The 17,471-nt window shown below is 36.6% G+C and overlaps 1 protein-coding gene across 26 annotated transcripts in view; it reads left to right on the plus strand.

Annotated features, from left to right (window-relative positions):
- MACF1 (microtubule actin crosslinking factor 1) overlaps positions 1-17,471 on the plus strand; it is a 404,892-nt gene that overhangs the window by 276,206 nt on the left and 111,215 nt on the right. For 22 of the 26 annotated variants that reach the window (XM_056795193.1, XM_056795199.1, XM_056795203.1 and 19 more), the window contains 5 exons: positions 267-384; positions 1,966-2,028; positions 2,834-3,075; positions 4,820-4,949; positions 12,235-12,434. In XM_056795193.1, coding sequence (XP_056651171.1) covers positions 267-384; positions 1,966-2,028; positions 2,834-3,075; positions 4,820-4,949; positions 12,235-12,434 — 753 coding nt within the window. The remainder of the gene's footprint in view (positions 1-266; positions 385-1,965; positions 2,029-2,833; positions 3,076-4,819; positions 4,950-12,234; positions 12,435-17,471) is intronic. The other 4 variants (XM_056795200.1, XM_056795189.1, XM_056795180.1 and 1 more) reach the window with 1 other exon arrangement.

The following is a 17,471-nucleotide window of genomic DNA, read 5'->3' on the forward strand; positions in this document are numbered from 1 at the left end:
ATCTCCTCCATGAATTCTTCTTTGAGCCATCTACATCAAAATGATCTTTCCACTCTTTAATTTCCTTGAAGATATTGTTGAACCCATTTTTTATCCATATTACATTCTTCCTTCTTTGTGTCATTACTTATAGTTGCTTTTATCCTCCATTAGCTCCTTGAGGACAATAACTATACAAATGTTCATCTTTGTAGCCTCTGTATCAAGAACAGGGTTGGCAGATAGTGTTTCGAAAAATGTTTGTTAAATTATGTTTTTTTAAATAGGCTCTTTTGGATGACTGGACAAGTAAGGGGCTCCAGGTAGAAGAAATAAACCGCAAAGGCCTGGCTTTAGAAAATCTGATTGTGGAGATTACAGCACCTGAAACACAATCCAAGACAGGTAAGAACCAGCCCAGTGGTGACTTGAAAAGTGTGATGCATAAAATAACTCCTTGAGTAGTTGATGAGACCTCTCTTGGTATTGTGTTAACTCTCCAAGAATGAATGCAGTAAGCTGCCTCTCCCATACCATCTTCCCCATTGCTCCTTAGTAGCAATTGCAGTATTCTGGAAGGTTGCCATGACACCTTTATCAGAAGAAAACAGGGAATTTAGACTTGTATCTAGTATAGGTGACATCTCCTTCAGTCTAGAAAACAACCTGGAGACATTAAATTGGGACTTCCAGTCTTGAGAAGCAACTGAGTTTGGGAAATGTTCAGTTGAGAAGGGAGTATGGTTCTACCCTTGATGTGTCTGATGAGACAAAACCAGTATCCAGCCTGCTCCCTGCTAGCACTGACTTCCTGGGAAGTCACAACCACATGTCCCAGGGACCTGATACATACAGAGGCTGCACCCAGGATGGATGTACACTTTGGCCATCAGAGAATACTTTCTCCAATCACAGGCCCTTCTCCTAGTTACTGCACAGACCCCCTGAAATACATCCCCAGCACCAGAGTCAACTCTGGTTTAGCTAAAATGCTTTTTCTCTCTTGATTTAAATTTTGGCTGTGTTTTGTTGCTTTTAACTCATAGCAGCAGTGTTTCAAGTGGATGGGTGATTCAGATGTAAAAATAATGCAGAAAGCTGTCTTAGATAAAAAATAAATGAAAAATGATGACCCTAAGAACTGGTAAGCTCCTCAAATTACTTGTCTTCAGTATTCCTAGAGCTCAGTTCCTTGAAACATGAAGTTGATACAGTAATGTAATGATTGAGAACAAATTCCTGTCCCATGAAGGAGCAGTCAAAGAATAGCTCTTTTTCATAACTTTACTGAACATGCGCTCCCTTTACTATGGTCCCCAAATTCAATTCCTATTCATCAATATCTTTCTAATTGTCATTGATTTTATTATTTAAGAAACCACTATTGGCCCTAGAAAAGCTCCAGGACTCTGAGAAGCAGCATATTGTAATGGATAGAGTGCCAGTTTGGGGGAGTTAGTTGCTTAACACCAGGAAACTTTCTAAGATTACCAGTAGCAGAACAGTTGGCAATCTATATCAATAGTGGAAATTTTCTCACCAGGAATTCCTTGACTCAGTGAAATTATAAATTTGGTTCTTTTTTTTTTTATTAGAAAAAACAATACTGTATAAAATGTGTTTCTCCTCTCCGCCACATCCCCTCCATGGATAAACAAATGTGTTATCTCAATATACAAAATGTGACTGACACTCTTCTAAAGACAGAATTATTTTACCTTTAACTGCCTCAAGGAAATAGGGCTGAAGGACAATACCCTTTGAGATAATGTGATGAAATCCTTTAGAAAGGGCTGTGGATTATCAGTGCTTTGAAATAAATGTCCCTTTGTTGCCCGGCAGCTAGAATGCTGTGTCTCCTGCCATGAGCTCTGTTGTCTTGTGCTGTGTTAACTCCTTGGCCCCTCATCTCCGGATGAGTGCTGACATGGATGGCTCCTAACCGTTTGTCTTGCCCTGTGTTTGTCTCCTTGTCCTTCTGCTTAGGTTCTGTCCTGCCCTCTCTAGGAGGCTCTGTAGGCAGTGTAAACGGATACCACACCTGCAAAGGTGAGCTATACCATCATGACAGTACCTCCTGTGTTGGATGTGTTAGGGCAGTGTTTGTGTGTGCATCTGTATCTGTTTCCATAGAGGGGCAGAAGAGCTACTGCCAAGATTTATTATATGATGGAAGTAGAGGGTGGAAGACAAAATAATTTAAAATATATGAATATATAAATAATGAAGGCGTAGCTCTGGTTGGTAGTTTAGGCTGGCAGGTGAGCCAGTTTTGACATGAAAAGTCCTAAAGAACAATGGTTAAGTACACTCAAATTAGGTGACATCTTAGGTCATTTCCCTCCATTGATTTCTACCTTAAAGAGAAAACCAAATAAAAGGCATGAGCTTTAGAGGACCTTTAGAGGTCATTTATAATAGCCTTCTGCCTCTAAGCAGGGCAGCCTCTAAAATAGAGACAAGAAATCTGGGGGAATTGGCAGTCCTGATGAGGCATTAGCATTAGCTTTCGTCCTTTCTCCTCTCTTCATTACTTGGCCTTTTTGCAGTCATACAGCTGGATAAATAGCTTAGTCTAGAGCCAAGAGGTAGATGAATAGGAGCAGTTTTGTTCTGTGTAAGTAAACAGGAAATACTTAATCTGTACTGTAATCTGGGGGGGAAATCACACCTATATAATTTCAGTTATTATAAAAGGCACAAAGTGGTATTTAATCCAGAACTATAGTTTTAGGCCAGAAGGGATCAAGTGCTATATTCTATATCACTATACTAGGGTGCCACTAGAAGGGGGAGAATGGGCAGCAAGCTCAAGCAACTATCTCTGATCTGCTTTCTGTTTCTCTGAAACTAGATTTGACAGAAATCCAATGTCACATGTCGGATGTGAGCCAGCAGTATGAGAAGCTGGGCGGGGTGCTTCAGGAACGCCGGGATAGCCTGCTGGCCATGCTCAGCAGCATGCAGGAAGTTCAGGAGGAGGCAAGCTCTCTGTTACAGTGGCTCGAATCTAAAGAGAATGCCCTGAAAGCTTTTGATGCCTCTTCATCACCAACCAAAACAGAGACAATGAGAGCCCAAGCTGAGTGTAATAAGGTATGGTTTCCATGGCAGCAGAAACAGTATCCTAGTCTGCAAGGGAAACTCACCTGCTAAACAAGAGTTTTGCCACAGGTTAAGAAAACATGACTAAGGCATTGACTGTGGCCAGGTATTGGTAAGCAAAGTATTTGATACTGAGGAGAAAAAGCACCCATAATAGCTTTGGTAAACTTGCCATCTTTACATTTAAGATCTATCATATTATAAACCAAATTTAGAAACCGAAATCATTGTAAAAGCTTCACAGTATCTTAGCACTGTGGAACTTCCAAGGCCAATAAGGTCATCCTGTAATTGAATGTCAATATCCTCCCTCTACAATGATCCTCAAAAATGTCATTTGGCCTTTGCTTGAGTATCTCCAGAGATGGGGAACTCACTCATCGATGAGGCAACACATTACATTGTGAAGTTCTTTGTTGAATGAAAATATATATTCTATTAAATCTGCATTCCATTAGTCCTGGTTCTTCCTAAAGGGACAAACAAGAATAAGTCCAACTCTTCTTTCATGTCATATCCCTTCAATAGATTGTTGTGATCATATATCACCTAATTTTCTTTACCAGTTCCTTCAACTAGTCCTTTTTTGGATTGATACTGAGTATCTTCACCATCCTGTTCACCCTCTTACTAACATGTTTCAGATGTCATTCAAAATCTAATAGACTTCTCAAAATGTAGTGCCTATAACTTAGTGCAATATTTCCTAGATTATCTGACCAGGAAGGAATAGAGACTATCACTGTCCTTGCCCTGGATCCTTCTTGGAAACATTAGCCCATTCATAAAATTTTTTGCAAGTCACCCTAACACTTCTCTGAATTCACATTTGGGATTTAAGTAAAAAAGTTATATAAATTCATATGTCTGGAAAATAGTGAAATAAGACTATATTTGTAGAAAATCTATTAATGTTTGGAACCCTCTCCTCGCCCTCTCAAGATAATTCTTAACATTCAAGATGAACTCTCTATTTAGTCATAATCATCTTTCTTTTTAAAAGCAATGGGCCACATAGCTCACTTAAAAATAAGAAACACAACCCCTAGATTATTGGGGCTTTTAAAAAATGATATTTATCAGTATAAAAACAAAGTAAGTAGAAGGGAGGTAAAAAAACAGCTCCTGCCCTCTAGGTTTGCATTTTGAATTAAAAATCAAGGTATAAAAAAGTATTTATTAGTTATTAATACATCCACAAAAGAGGCCCACCTGAGCTATTGAGACAGAAAGTTAGTAGTCTTAGACAGGAGCTTAGGGAGTACCTTCAGCTAGCACATAGAAGCAAGCCTTTATTTTCTTGGATCTGAAATGAGCACTAAGTGTGCTTCACATGTAGAACCACCTAGAACTTGGAGGAGGCAAGGAGAGAAGACCTTGTCACAGTGGACCACCATCAGGTCAAGTTTCTTAAACTACTTTTATATCTATGAGTGAGATTTTCCTGTTTCCTGTTGTGTGTTGATCTGAGATAGCTGAGACTTTGAACCTAAAAAACATCAAGGGAAATTTTCTGTGATGAATCTCTGTAACAAGGTCATCCAAAGCTACATTTTCTGAACCCTTCTCTTTACTTTAGTGCATCTCTGGCTCAGAGCAGGGACTCTGCCAAACAGACTAATTGTCAAATCAGGGGCAGAGCCCATGGTCCCTTATTTACTTTATCATTTTTGAGAATCATACCTAACATAGTTTCTTGTCTTTCATTATATATTGATGGAATTTTTACTTCTAGGCCTTCCTGGCAGAATTGGAACAGAATTCTCCAAAGATCCACAAAGTGAAGGAAGCATTAGCTGGTTTATTGAAGAAATATCCCAACTCACAGGAAGCAAAACATTGGAAGGAAATGGAGGAGGAACTCAGTAAGTTATTACAGAGATTTTGTTAAATTCTGATGCAAAATGTTTTATGGCACTCAAATGCCAGGAAAAGGCATATATTTTAGTTAACTCATCTAGCAGGCTGAAGGAATAGACATGGCCTAAGAGAAACCCACATATAGAAAACTTTTGAAAGGCTTCCCCAGGAATCAAGATGGTGGCTTAGTAGCAGTGAAAGTCTGAAACCACTCTGAATATTCTTCTAAACCGATCTTTAAAAGGCATCTCAAAAGAACAAGAGTTAAAGCAGGACAAGTGAGGGTTCTCTCCCACTGAACACAATGTGAAAGTAGTCAAATAGAATGGATTTCTACACTATAAGGGGGAACCAGAAGCAAAACTACGAACAGAAAAGGCCAGGTGGACAACCCCTTCACCTACTGTGCCAGACTCAGAACCAGGGCATAGACAACTTCGGGATTCCAGGTTGCCAGCCACTCCAACAATACAACACCTTAGACCCACTTCTGGAAGCCCCAGGCCCTGGCAGTGAGGTCTGAAGGTCCATAGAGCTGGGTGCTCTCAGGCTTCTGCATCAGAAGAGCAGGACAAAAAAACCCTGTGAGCCAGATACCAAGACAGAAATGCCCAGCAACATGTAGATTTCTCAGTCCACTGGTAGGAAAATGAAGTAAAAGCAGTAAGGGAAAAAAAAACAAACAAAAAACAAAAACCTCTTGACTCTTGAAAATTTCTATAGAGAAAAAAAGCAAAGAACAGAAGCAACAGAAGATGGAGAGATATAAGCAAATGTATACAGAATCTCCCCCAAAAAGAGAATTTGTCACAAGCTCTGGAAGAACTCAAAAAAGAATTAAAAAATCAAGTAAGATAGGCTAGAGAAAAATAGAAAAAAGGAAATGAAAGTAATATAAAAAAGAAAATAACAGCTTAAAAAGCAAAATTTGTCAAATGGAAAAAGAGGTACAAATAGCCAATGAAGAAATAAGCTGCTTTAAAATCAGAATTGACCTACTGGAAAAAGAGGCCAAAAAAATCAAATGAAGAAAAAAGTGTCTTGAAAAGTAGAATGAACAAAATGGAAAAGGAGGATCAAAAGGTCATGGAAGAAACTTCGTTTTTAAAAATTAGAATTAGACAAATAGAAGCTAATGATTTCATGAGACATCAAGAAACAATAAAACGAAATCAAAAGAATGGAAAAATAGAAGAAAATATGAAATATCTAACTGAAAAAACAACTGACCTGGAAAATAGATCCAGGAGAGACAATTTGAGAATTATGGACTACCTGAATGTCATGACCCTCCCCCACCCAAAAGGCCTAGAATCATACAAAATCATACAAAAAAAAAAAAGAATCGTTACAAAAAATTATCCAACCCTACACCAAGATAAACTCAGAATGGGTGGAATGGCTATTGTTTAAAGTAGGAAACCATAAGTAAATTAGGTGAACACAGGATAGTAAACATGTCAGATCTTTGGGAAAGGAAAGATTTTAAGACCAAGCAAGAGTTAGAAAAAATGACAAAATGTAAAATAAATAATTTTGATTACATTAAATTAAAACTTTTTGGTGTACAAATAAAACCAGTGCAACCAAAATTAGAAGGGAAGCAACAAATTAGGAAAACATCTTTATAACAAAAACCTCTGACAAAGGTCTAATTACTCAAATTTATAAGTAGCTCAATCAATTGTTGATGGTATTCCGGAAGGCAAGAGAATTGTGTTTACAACCACGAATCACATACCCATCAAAATTGACTATATACTTTAAAACATTCCTAAAGAAAAGACCAGAATTAAACAGAAAATTTATCCAAGTATAAAATTCAAGAGAACCACAAAAAGGTAAAATAAGGAAGAGAAAAAATTTAAGGACTTCAACAAGGTCAGATTGTTTATATTTTTATATGGAAAGATGATATCTATAACTCTTAAAAATTATCATTTTCATACTAGTTAAAAGAAGTATACATAGACAGAGGGTGTGGTACTAAACTGTTGAAGATGATATGTAAAAAACTAGGATTCAGTAAAAAAGAAGATTGTACTAATAGAAATTGGAAGGAACAAGTAAAATGGGGTAAAATATATAAAAAAAGATACACATGGAGAGGGAGAATTCTGTTACAGGGAGGGGATGATGAGGGTGATGATTGGTAATACTTAAAACTTACTTTCATTGGAATTGGTTCAGAGAGGACAGAAGAGCCAGATTCATTGGAGTATAGAATCTTATCTTACCATATAGAGAAGTAGAAAGGGAATAAGAAAGTGGGAGTGGTGTGAGGAGGAGAATAATATAAGAGGGAAAAATTGAAGATGGTGATTAATAGCTACTAGAGAAGTAGGAGGGGAATAAGAAGGGAGGTGGTTGGAAGGGAAGTAAAAGGAGGGGAAAGGGAAGAGTGAGTAAAATCAAAACACTGGTGTGGAGGGAAAGAGTGAAAGGAAAACAGAATTAAAAGAGAGAATTAAGATGGAGAGGAATACACAGATGGTAATCATAAATGTGAATGTGAATAGGATGTACTTACCCATAAAATGAAGGTGGATAGCAGTGTGGATTAAAAATCAAAATCTTACCTTATGTTGTTTACAAGAAACACATTTGATGCAGGTAGGCACACACAGAGTAAAGATTAGAAGTTGGAGCAGAACCTGTTAGGCTTCAACTGAAATAAAAAAGGCAGCAGTAGCAATCATGTTCTCAGACAAATTTAAAGCAAAAATAAATTTTATTAAATGAGATGGAGGAAGGTAATTACATATTGATAAAAGACAACATAGACAATGAAGAAATATCATTACTTAGCCTATGCACCAAATGGTATCATATGCAGATTTTTAAAGGAGAAATTAGGAGCTCAAGGAAGAAATAGATAGTAAAACTATACTAGTGGGAAACCTCAGCCTTCATCTATGAGAACTAGAGAAATCAAACTGAAAAGTAAATAAGAAAGAAGTAAGGGAAGTGAATACAATTTTAGAAAACTCAAAGAGTTAATAGAAATCTGGAGAAAATTGAATAGGAAAAACAAATATACCTTTTTAACCATAAGTGGCACAAATACAAAGACTGACCATATACTAGTGCACCAAAACATCACAAATAGATACAGAAAAGCAGAAATAATGCATATATTTTCATATATTAATTTTCATATATTAATACAATAAATTTTCATATATTAATACAATAAAAATTATAATTAATAAAGGTTCATGGAGAGGCAAATTAAAATTAATTGTGAACTAAATAATCTAATTCTTCAAAAACTGATGGGCCAAAGAACAAAGTGTAGAAACAATCACTGATTTCACTAAAGAAAATGACAATGAGGAGACATCATATCAAAATGTATAGGATATAGCCAAAGCAGTATTTGGGGGAAATGTATATCTTGGAGTGCTTATATCAACAAAAAAGAGAAAAAGGAAAACATTGAATTGGACATGCAACTTAAAAAACTAGAAAAAGAACAAATTAAAAATCCTCAGATAAAAACTAAATTGTAAATACTAAAAATTAAAGTCAAAATTAATAAAATTGAAAGGGAAAGAACTACTGACTAATAAATAAGACTAGGAGTTAGTTATTTGAACAAACATAGATAAAGTATTGGTTAATTTTATTTCAAAAATAAGAGAATCAAATTACCAGTATCAAAAATGAAACAGGTAAGTTCACTTTTTAAACCCTTACCTTCCGTCTTGGAGTGTGTATTGGCTCCAAGGCAGAAGAGTGGTAAGGGCTGGACAATGGGGATTAAATGACTTGCCCAGGGTCACACAGCTGGGAAGTGTCTGAGGTCAGCTTTGAACCCAGGAACTCCCATCTCTAGGCCTAACTCTCAATCCACTGAGCTGCCCAGCTGCCTCCAATTTCACTTCTAATGAATAGAAAATTAAGGCAATTATTAGGAGCTGTTTTGCCCAATTATATGACAATAAATATGACAATCTAGGTGAAATGGATGAACATTTACAAAAATATAAATTTCTTAGATTAACAAAAGAGGAAATAGAATACTTAAATAATCCCCTCTCAGAAAAAGAAATTGAATAAGCCATCAAGGAATCCCCTAGGAAAAAATATCAGGGCCATATTTATTCACAAGTGAATTCTATCAAGCATTTAAAGAAAAACGAATCCCAATACTATACAAACTATTTGACAAAATAAGCAAAGAAGGCGTCTTACCAAATTCTTTTCATGAAATAAATGTAGTACTGATACCTAAGGTAAGAAGACCAAAAACAGAGACAGAAAATTATAAATCAATCATTTTAATGAACATAGATGCAAAAATCTTAAATAAAATACTAGCAAAGAGACTACAATATATCACAAGGATTATCCACTATGACCATGTGGGATTTATACCCAGGAATGTAAAGCTGGTTCAATATTAGGAAAGGCATCTACATAATTGACCATATCAATAATCAAACTAACAGAAATCACATGATTATCTCAATAGATGCAGAAAAAAACCTTTGGCAAAATACAACAGCCATTCCTATTGAAAATATTAGAAAGTGTAGAAATAAAAGGGCCTTTCCTTAAAATAATAGGTAGTATTTATTTAAGACCATCAGCAAATATTATCTACAATGAGGAAAAGTTAGAAACCTTCCCAATAAGATCAGGAGTGAAGCAAGGATGCCAATTATCACCACTACTATTTAATGGTATACTAGAAATGCTAGGTATAGCAATTATAGAAGAAAAAGAAATTGAAGGAATCAAATTAGGTAGTGAGGATACCAAACTATCATTCTTTGCAGATGATATGATGGTATATTTAGAGAATCCTAGAAAATCAACTAAAAAGCTAGTGGATATAATAACTTTATTTTTTTTTTAAACCCTTACCTTCCATCTTGGAGTCAATACTGTGTATTAGCTCCAAGGCAGAAGAGTGGTAAGGGCTAGGCAATGGGGGTTAAGTGACTTGCCCAGGGTCACACAGCTAGGAAGTGGCTGTGGCCAGATTTGAACCTAGGAACTCCCATCTCTAGGCCTGACTCTCAATCCACTGAGCCATCTAGCTGCCCCCGGATATAATAACTTTAACAAAGTTGCAGGATACAAAATAAACTCACATAAATCATCAGAATTTCTATATATTTCCAACAAAACTCAGTAGCAAGAATTAGAAAGAGAAATTCCATTTGAAATTACTCTAGACAATATAAAATATTTGGTAATCTGCCAAGATAAATACAGTTTTATATGAAGACAACTACAAAACACTTTTCACACAAATCAAACTGGATCTAAACAATTGGAAAAACATTAATTGCTCATGGATATAAGATGATATAATATAATAAAAATATCAGTATTACTACCTAAATTAATTTACTTTTCAATGCCATACCTATCAAACTACCAAAAAACTTTTATAGAAATTAGAAAAAATAACAACAAAATTCATCTGGAAGAACAAAAGATCAAGAATATCAAGGGAACTAATGAAAAAATGTGAAGGATGGTAAGCCTAGCAGTAGCAGAACTATACTACAAAGCAGTGATCATCAAAACAATCTGTTACTGGCTAAGAGATAGAGATAGAAGGGTGGATCCATGGAATAGAATAGGGGGAAATGACCTCAGCAATCTAGTGTACAATAAACCTAAAGATCTCAGCTTTTGGGATAAGAATTAAGTGCTTGACAAAAAGTGCTGGGCAAATTGGAAAACAGTATGTCAAAAAGTAGGTTTAGAACAATGTATCACACTCTATAGCAAAATAAGTTCAAAATGGGTATATGACTTAAACATAAAGAGGGAAATTAGGTGAATGTGGAATAGTATACCTGTCAGATTTGTGGAGAAGGGAAGAATTTAAGACCAAGCTAGAGATAGAGAACATTGCAAGATGTAAAATGAATAATTTTGATTATACTAAATTAAAAAGGTTTTGTACAAACAAAACCAATGCAACCAAAATTAGAAGGGAAACAACAAACTGGAGGAAAATTTTATAACAAATTTCTCTGACAGAGGTCTCATTTCTCAGATATACAAAGAACTAAGTCAAATTTAGAAGAAATCAAACCACTCCTCAAATTGACAAATGGTAAAGGAATATAAATATGTAGTTTTCATATGAAGAAATCAAAACTATCAATAATTATATGGGAAAATGTTCTAAATCCCTCCTGACTAGAGAAATGCAAATCAAAACAACTCTGAGGTGCTACCTTACACCTAACAGAGTAGTCAATATTATAGTAAAGGAAAATAAGAAATGTTGGAGGGGATGTAGCAAAATTGTGACTCTAATGCATTGCTGATAGAGTTGTGAAGTAATCCAACCATTTTAGAAAACAATTTGGAATTATGCCCGAAGGGCTTTAAAAGAATGCATGTCCTTTGATCCTCTAATACCACTATTTGGTCTGTATCCCATAGAGATTTTTTTTAATGGGAAAGGTTCTGTTTGTACAAAAACATAGCTGTGCTTTTTGTGGTGGCAAAAAATTGGAAAATGAGGATATGTGCCTTGATTGGGAAATGGCTGAACAAATTCTGGTATATGATTGTGATGGAGTACTATTGTGTTATAAGGAATGATGAATTCATGAATTTCTATAAGAACTGGAAAGACCTCCATAAACTGATGCAGAGTGAAATAAGCAGAAACAGGAGAACATTATACAGAGTAAATCAAACATTGTGAGACAATCAAATATGTAATTGACTTTGCTACTAATAGCAATTATTAATTATTAATATTAATATTAATTAATATTAATAGCAATGGGTCATTACCCAGGACAATTCTAAGGGACTTATGAGAAAGAACCCTATCCACATCCAAAGAAAGAAATGTGGGAGTAGAAATCCAGAAGAAAACATATAATTTATAACTTATTTATATGGGTACATGACTTGGGGTTTGGGTTTTAAAAGATTACTCTTACAAAAATGAATAATATGGAAATAGGATTTGAGTGGTAATATATGTATAACCCCGTGGAATTGCTTGTCATCTCCAGGGGTATGGGAGGAAGAGGGAAGGGAGACAACATGAATCATGTAACCATGGATAAAAAAAAAATTAAAGATAAAGAAAGCACTCAGGACTCAAAAAAAAAATTGCTTCCCCCATAGCAGGAAAGGTCATCTTACATGGATAAATCAAGAACACTGATAATTTGTCCCAATCTGTTTTGGTAAAGAAGTAAAACAACTGATGCTTAGATGTACTGGGAAGACAGTTATGAAAAGCTTGGTTCCTAAGAGAGAGTAAAGAACCAACTTCTCCCCATTTATTTTCTCCAGGTTCCCGGTGGGAGAGGGCTAATGAGGTCACGGCAGCAAGGCAGCAGAAACTGGAGGAATCTGCTAACCAGCTAGCAAGCTTCCAGGCTGCTGAAACCCAGCTGCGACCCTGGCTGACAGAGAAAGAACTGATGATGAGTGTTCTGGGGCCCTTGTCCATTGATCCCAACATGTTGAATGCACAGAAGCAACAAGTCCAGGTGAGGAGCAACCTAGGAGTGTGGAGGCCCAGCAGAGTGAGGGCTTTGGGAGTCCTTTTTGACTAGGTCCTTCAGTTCTATGCTTATCAATGCTGGGGAGCAAGGCTTGAATTCTGGTGCTTTCATTTAAGGGTTAACTCACATTTTCATCATAAGCAGTGAATACCATAGAAACTCAGAGTCACTGCCTAGTATACTTATTCCCTCCCTACTCTCTACCCCCCATCATCTAGTTTAACTCTCATTATGCTAGGTTGCACCATGGTTAGAGCACCAGACCTGGAGTGAGAAGACCCAAATTAAAACCTTGTCTTAGACACTTACTAGCCATATTACCCTGGGTAAATCACTTCACTTCTGTATACTTCAGTTTCCTCATTTTGCCAACTTAATGCATTATTTAAATGTTAGCTATTCATAATTGTTGTTATTACTACTCTTATTATATATAAGGAAACTGTGACCACTGAGGTTAAGGCATTTGTCCAAGGAAGGCCACATAGGTGTTGATTCCCATAAGATGCATTTGAACCCAGATCCTCTTCCTGTGGCTCCAGAACCTGTGCTGTTTTCACTGTACCAGGTCTCTGTGATCTTTAACAAGTCACTTAATCTCTCTATGCCTACATTTCTTCATATATAAAATGAGGGAGTTATGTCATATAATTCCTAAGATTCCTTCCAGCTCTAAATCTGTGATCCTATAATTCAGAAGATACTTTTCTGAAAGCTGGAGGCGCAATTGGAGCCATTCTGTGTGGATATATGCTGGTGTTATAGGGGGATACTGGAGCAGGGTGGAGATGAGAGGATATCATGATCCTTTCCCTCAAAAATCTTATAACATAAATTGAAAGACAAGACTAACACTTACAATGATAAAAAACAATATGCCTATACAAGTGGCCCCTTTCTTACCAACACTTATTAAACAATCTGAGTTTGAAACATCTGTTCTTTCTTGTTGATTTCAGGGCACCTGATGAGAGATTACTCTAGAGAGTTCACTTCTCATAATGCATGTATAGATTTAACAAATGACCTACTTAACATGTAAGACCAAGAGCTATTCCCCAGTGATTAAATAGTCAGAAGATAAAAACAAACATTTCTCAAAAGAGGAATTATAGACTATTAATTTTATTAAAGATTTCTTCAGATAACTAATAATAAGAGGAATGCAGATCAAAACAACTCAGAGGTTTTACCTCATACCCAGTAAATTCACTCTTTCCAACCTTTGTCATCTATGTCAATATTAAGATGTCAATATTAGAGGTTTGTAGACAGACACAATAACACAGTCAGTAGAATTATGAATTGTTCCAACCATTCCAGTAAGCAATTTTGCATTATGCTAAAAAGCATGACCGAAATGTCCATTCTTTTCTTCATATAGTGAAATAGAATAAAATAGAGAAGGTAAACTGAGGGGAAACTGTTTCTTCTGCAATGACTGCTGTTCTCTGGCTTATGACTAGAGAGAGCTGCTAAGGGAACCTGATGCTGCTTATTTGTAATGGAGGTAGAAATGAGAAATGCTGAGGGATACTGATACACAGAGATGTACTCTAGATAGATACTGGGGAATACTCTGGGTTTGCCTTCTAATCCCTACTGATGGCTGATGGATCAATCTATTTCCTAACCTCCTTCCTCGTTCACCCTCTCCTTTAACCACCTTCTTCTGGAAGCCTTTGACTTCGTCCCTTCTTCCCCCCCCCCCCCCCCCCCCCCCGTAGACTATAAAATACTCTAGTTTTCTTTCTCAGTTAAGGGATTTATTGTGATAACAGGATGGGAAACTGAGGGAAGAGGGAAGAGGATTTCCCTAAACTACAGGGATAATTTTAGGAATGTTTGAGGAAGTAGTCCAGTCACAAACTGTGACTCTAAGACAGTTAGGGAGATGGAGGACAACAGTTTTTTTTTAATCTTCTTTCTTCTTCTTCTTCTCAAAATCAGCAAAGTCTCTCAGCTTAATTTCTGTAGCGCCCCCCCCCCCCCCCCTGCCCAAGGGTCCTTCAATCTGAGACAACTCCTCAAGAGAAAAACAAAGTTCAAAGTCTCTCAGTTTCTCCTGGCCAGCTCAACTCTCAAATAGATCACCAACTCAAAAGCCAAGTTTCTCCTTCTTGTCAAATTCAACTGTCCAAAGTCAGAGAACCCCAAAAAACCAAGTCAGCTCCACCAGGATCTTTTCAGTCAGCTTCCAACCTCCAGAGAGAGAGAGTCCAAGTCCCCTCCCCCTGTTAGCTCAAACTGCCAACTCCTGGGAACACATTCCATTTGGAACCCTGGTTTTTGCATCTTGGTTTACAAGTTCTCTCAGTTTCTCTCCATGCCTCTACCACAAGAGCAACCCTACTGTTCAACATATATCCAAAGAAGTCAAAGACAAAAGGGAAAATGCCTTTTAATGTATTCATAACACCTTTTGTGATCACAAAGAACTAGAAAGTTGATGCCTATTTGGGAGTGGCTAAATTTAGTGTATCTGGAATATTTTTGTCATAAGAAATGATCTACACTAATGTACTGTTGAGGAAACTGAATTGATATAACTTATCTGGAAAATTATTTGGAAACATACACTATACAGGTCACTCAGTTATTGGGGAAGCAGTGCCACTTCTAGGCCTATGTTCCCAAATAAAATCAAAGAAAGAAAGCAAAGACCCTTATGAACCAAAATATTGATGGCAACCACTTTTTGTAATCACAATGAACTGGAAATGAAGGGATGGGAGGACTTTTTAGGGAATGGCCAAACAAGTTATGTTACCTGAATAATATTATGCCATAAGAAATTATAAAACGTATTATTTCAGAGAAACTGGGAAAGTTCTCTATGAACTGATACAGAATAAAGTAAACAGAATCAGGAACACAGTATATATAGAGTCAACATTTTGAAGAAAAAACACTTTGAAACACTTGAGAACAATTCTGATAATGTAGCCACCAACTACAAATTCAACATCAGTCAAACATTTATTAAATCCCTGCTATGTTCCAGGCACTGTGCTAAGTACCAGGTCTATAAAGGAAGGCAATGCAAACATAACACTTTCTCTCAAGGAGCTCACATTCTATTGAGGGATAAAACATGTAAAAATTATATATTCAGATCTATTCAGTATAAATGGAAAGCAATTTCAGGAGGAGGGCAGGATAAAGATTAGTGAGAGTGGAGAGTGATGTACAAGAAAGGCCTCTTGCCATAGATTGATTGGAGCTGAATCTTGAGGAAAGCCAAGAGGCAGAGGTGAGCTGGACCAACATTACAGGCATGGAGTGCCCATGTTACTGAATCAAAGGGTTCCTGGAGGGAACTTGAAAATAAAGGGTGGGCAGGGGCAGGCTTGTAAACATTGTAAAGGGCTTTTAAAAAATCAGGAGATTTCATATTTGATTCTGAACATGTCAAGGAACTCTTGGAGTTTATTAAGCAGGAGGATGACCTAATGTAGTGGGAAGGTTGCTTTGGCAGTTGAGTGAAAGATAGATTTGGATGGGGAGAAACTTGAGAAAAGGCTACCAGCCAGTAGGCTATTGTATTAATTGAGATGGAAATGGATAAGAGCTTGTACCAGGGTGGTGACTGAGTGAGTGAAGAAAGGAGATGTCTATAAAAGATGTGGTGAAGTGAGAAATGACAAGAAAAAAGATTAGATAATCAGGGTGAATGCAAGTAAAGAGTCATGGCTGATATGAGACTGGAAGGAGGACTCAACAGTAATAGGGGAGTTTAGAAAAAGGAAAACTCTTTTTGGCATGTTGAGTGTGAGATATCTAAGAAACAGATAGTGATTCAAAATTTGAGGTCAGGAGCAAGGTAAGAACTAGATAAATAAGTCTGGGAATAATCTGTATAAAGATACTAATTGAATACAGGGGAACTGATGAGATCCAAGTGAGATGGTATGGGGAGGGGAAAGAAAAGGGCTCAGCTCTGTGGATACCTTGGTATAGTAGTTGTGACTTGGAAGAAGGTTCTATAAAAGAGACTGATAAGCAACAGTCAGGCAAATAGGGAGGAAAACCAAAAGAGAACAGGGTCATGAAAACCTAGAGAGGAGTGTATCCAAGAGAATGATTTGACAGTGTTTAAGGCTTCAGGGAAATTTAGAAGGATGGTGATTGAGACAAAGCCATAGATGTGGCAATTAGGAGATCATTAGCACAAACAAGCAGGAGAATTGTAAAATTATAGGTTGAACTTAACATACTTAAAGAGAAAATTGGGGGCAGCTAAGTGGCTCAGTGAGAGTCAGGCCTAGAGATGGGAGATCTTGGTTTCAAATCTGGCCTCCCATACTCACTAGCTGTGCAATCCTGGGCAAGTTACTTAACTTCCACTGCCTAGACCTTACTGCTCTTCCACCTTAGAATATTGGTTCTAAGACAGAAGATAAGGGTTTTTAAAAAGAGAGTGAGGAAAGTAAGCTATACTATACATAATAAAGATCTACAGTTTCATGTACAATCCCCTTTTTCTCTTCTATTTACATGAAAATACTAATTTTGTATTTGTTAAATTCAAAAGAAACATTTAAAAAATAAATTATGTCACCAACAAAGAGGTGATATATTTCTGGTATGTTGTGCCAGAACTAAAAAATGTATTTCCCCACTGATACAGTTTTATAAATGGTAGATAGCTATAATCAAAACATTACTATTGGTATTATATTTCAGAGTGGAAAGTAAGCCATGATTTAAAGCATGGTTTTCATGGGGAAAATGACTTTTAGAATATAAACCCATCAGTATGAGATGGCCTATGTATATTTAATGGCTAAATTTGCTCCAATTATGAGTGCTGTAAGAACTCAAGAGGGGAACCTATACTGTAACTGCTGTTTATATGGTACCTTAATCTATCAGTTGCTTTAACATTTACAAGTTGAAGAGGATGTACTGACTTGAATTGCTGGAGATAATCTCACTAAACTCCCTGGGAGTTCCCCAACCCTGTGAAATCACAGGTCCAGTACCTATCCCTATCTCTTTAATGTTTACAAAGCCCTATAT

Source organism: Monodelphis domestica, chromosome 4 (genome assembly GCF_027887165.1).
Source record: "Monodelphis domestica isolate mMonDom1 chromosome 4, mMonDom1.pri, whole genome shotgun sequence".
In the NCBI taxonomy this organism is placed as follows: Eukaryota; Metazoa; Chordata; class Mammalia; order Didelphimorphia; family Didelphidae; genus Monodelphis; species Monodelphis domestica.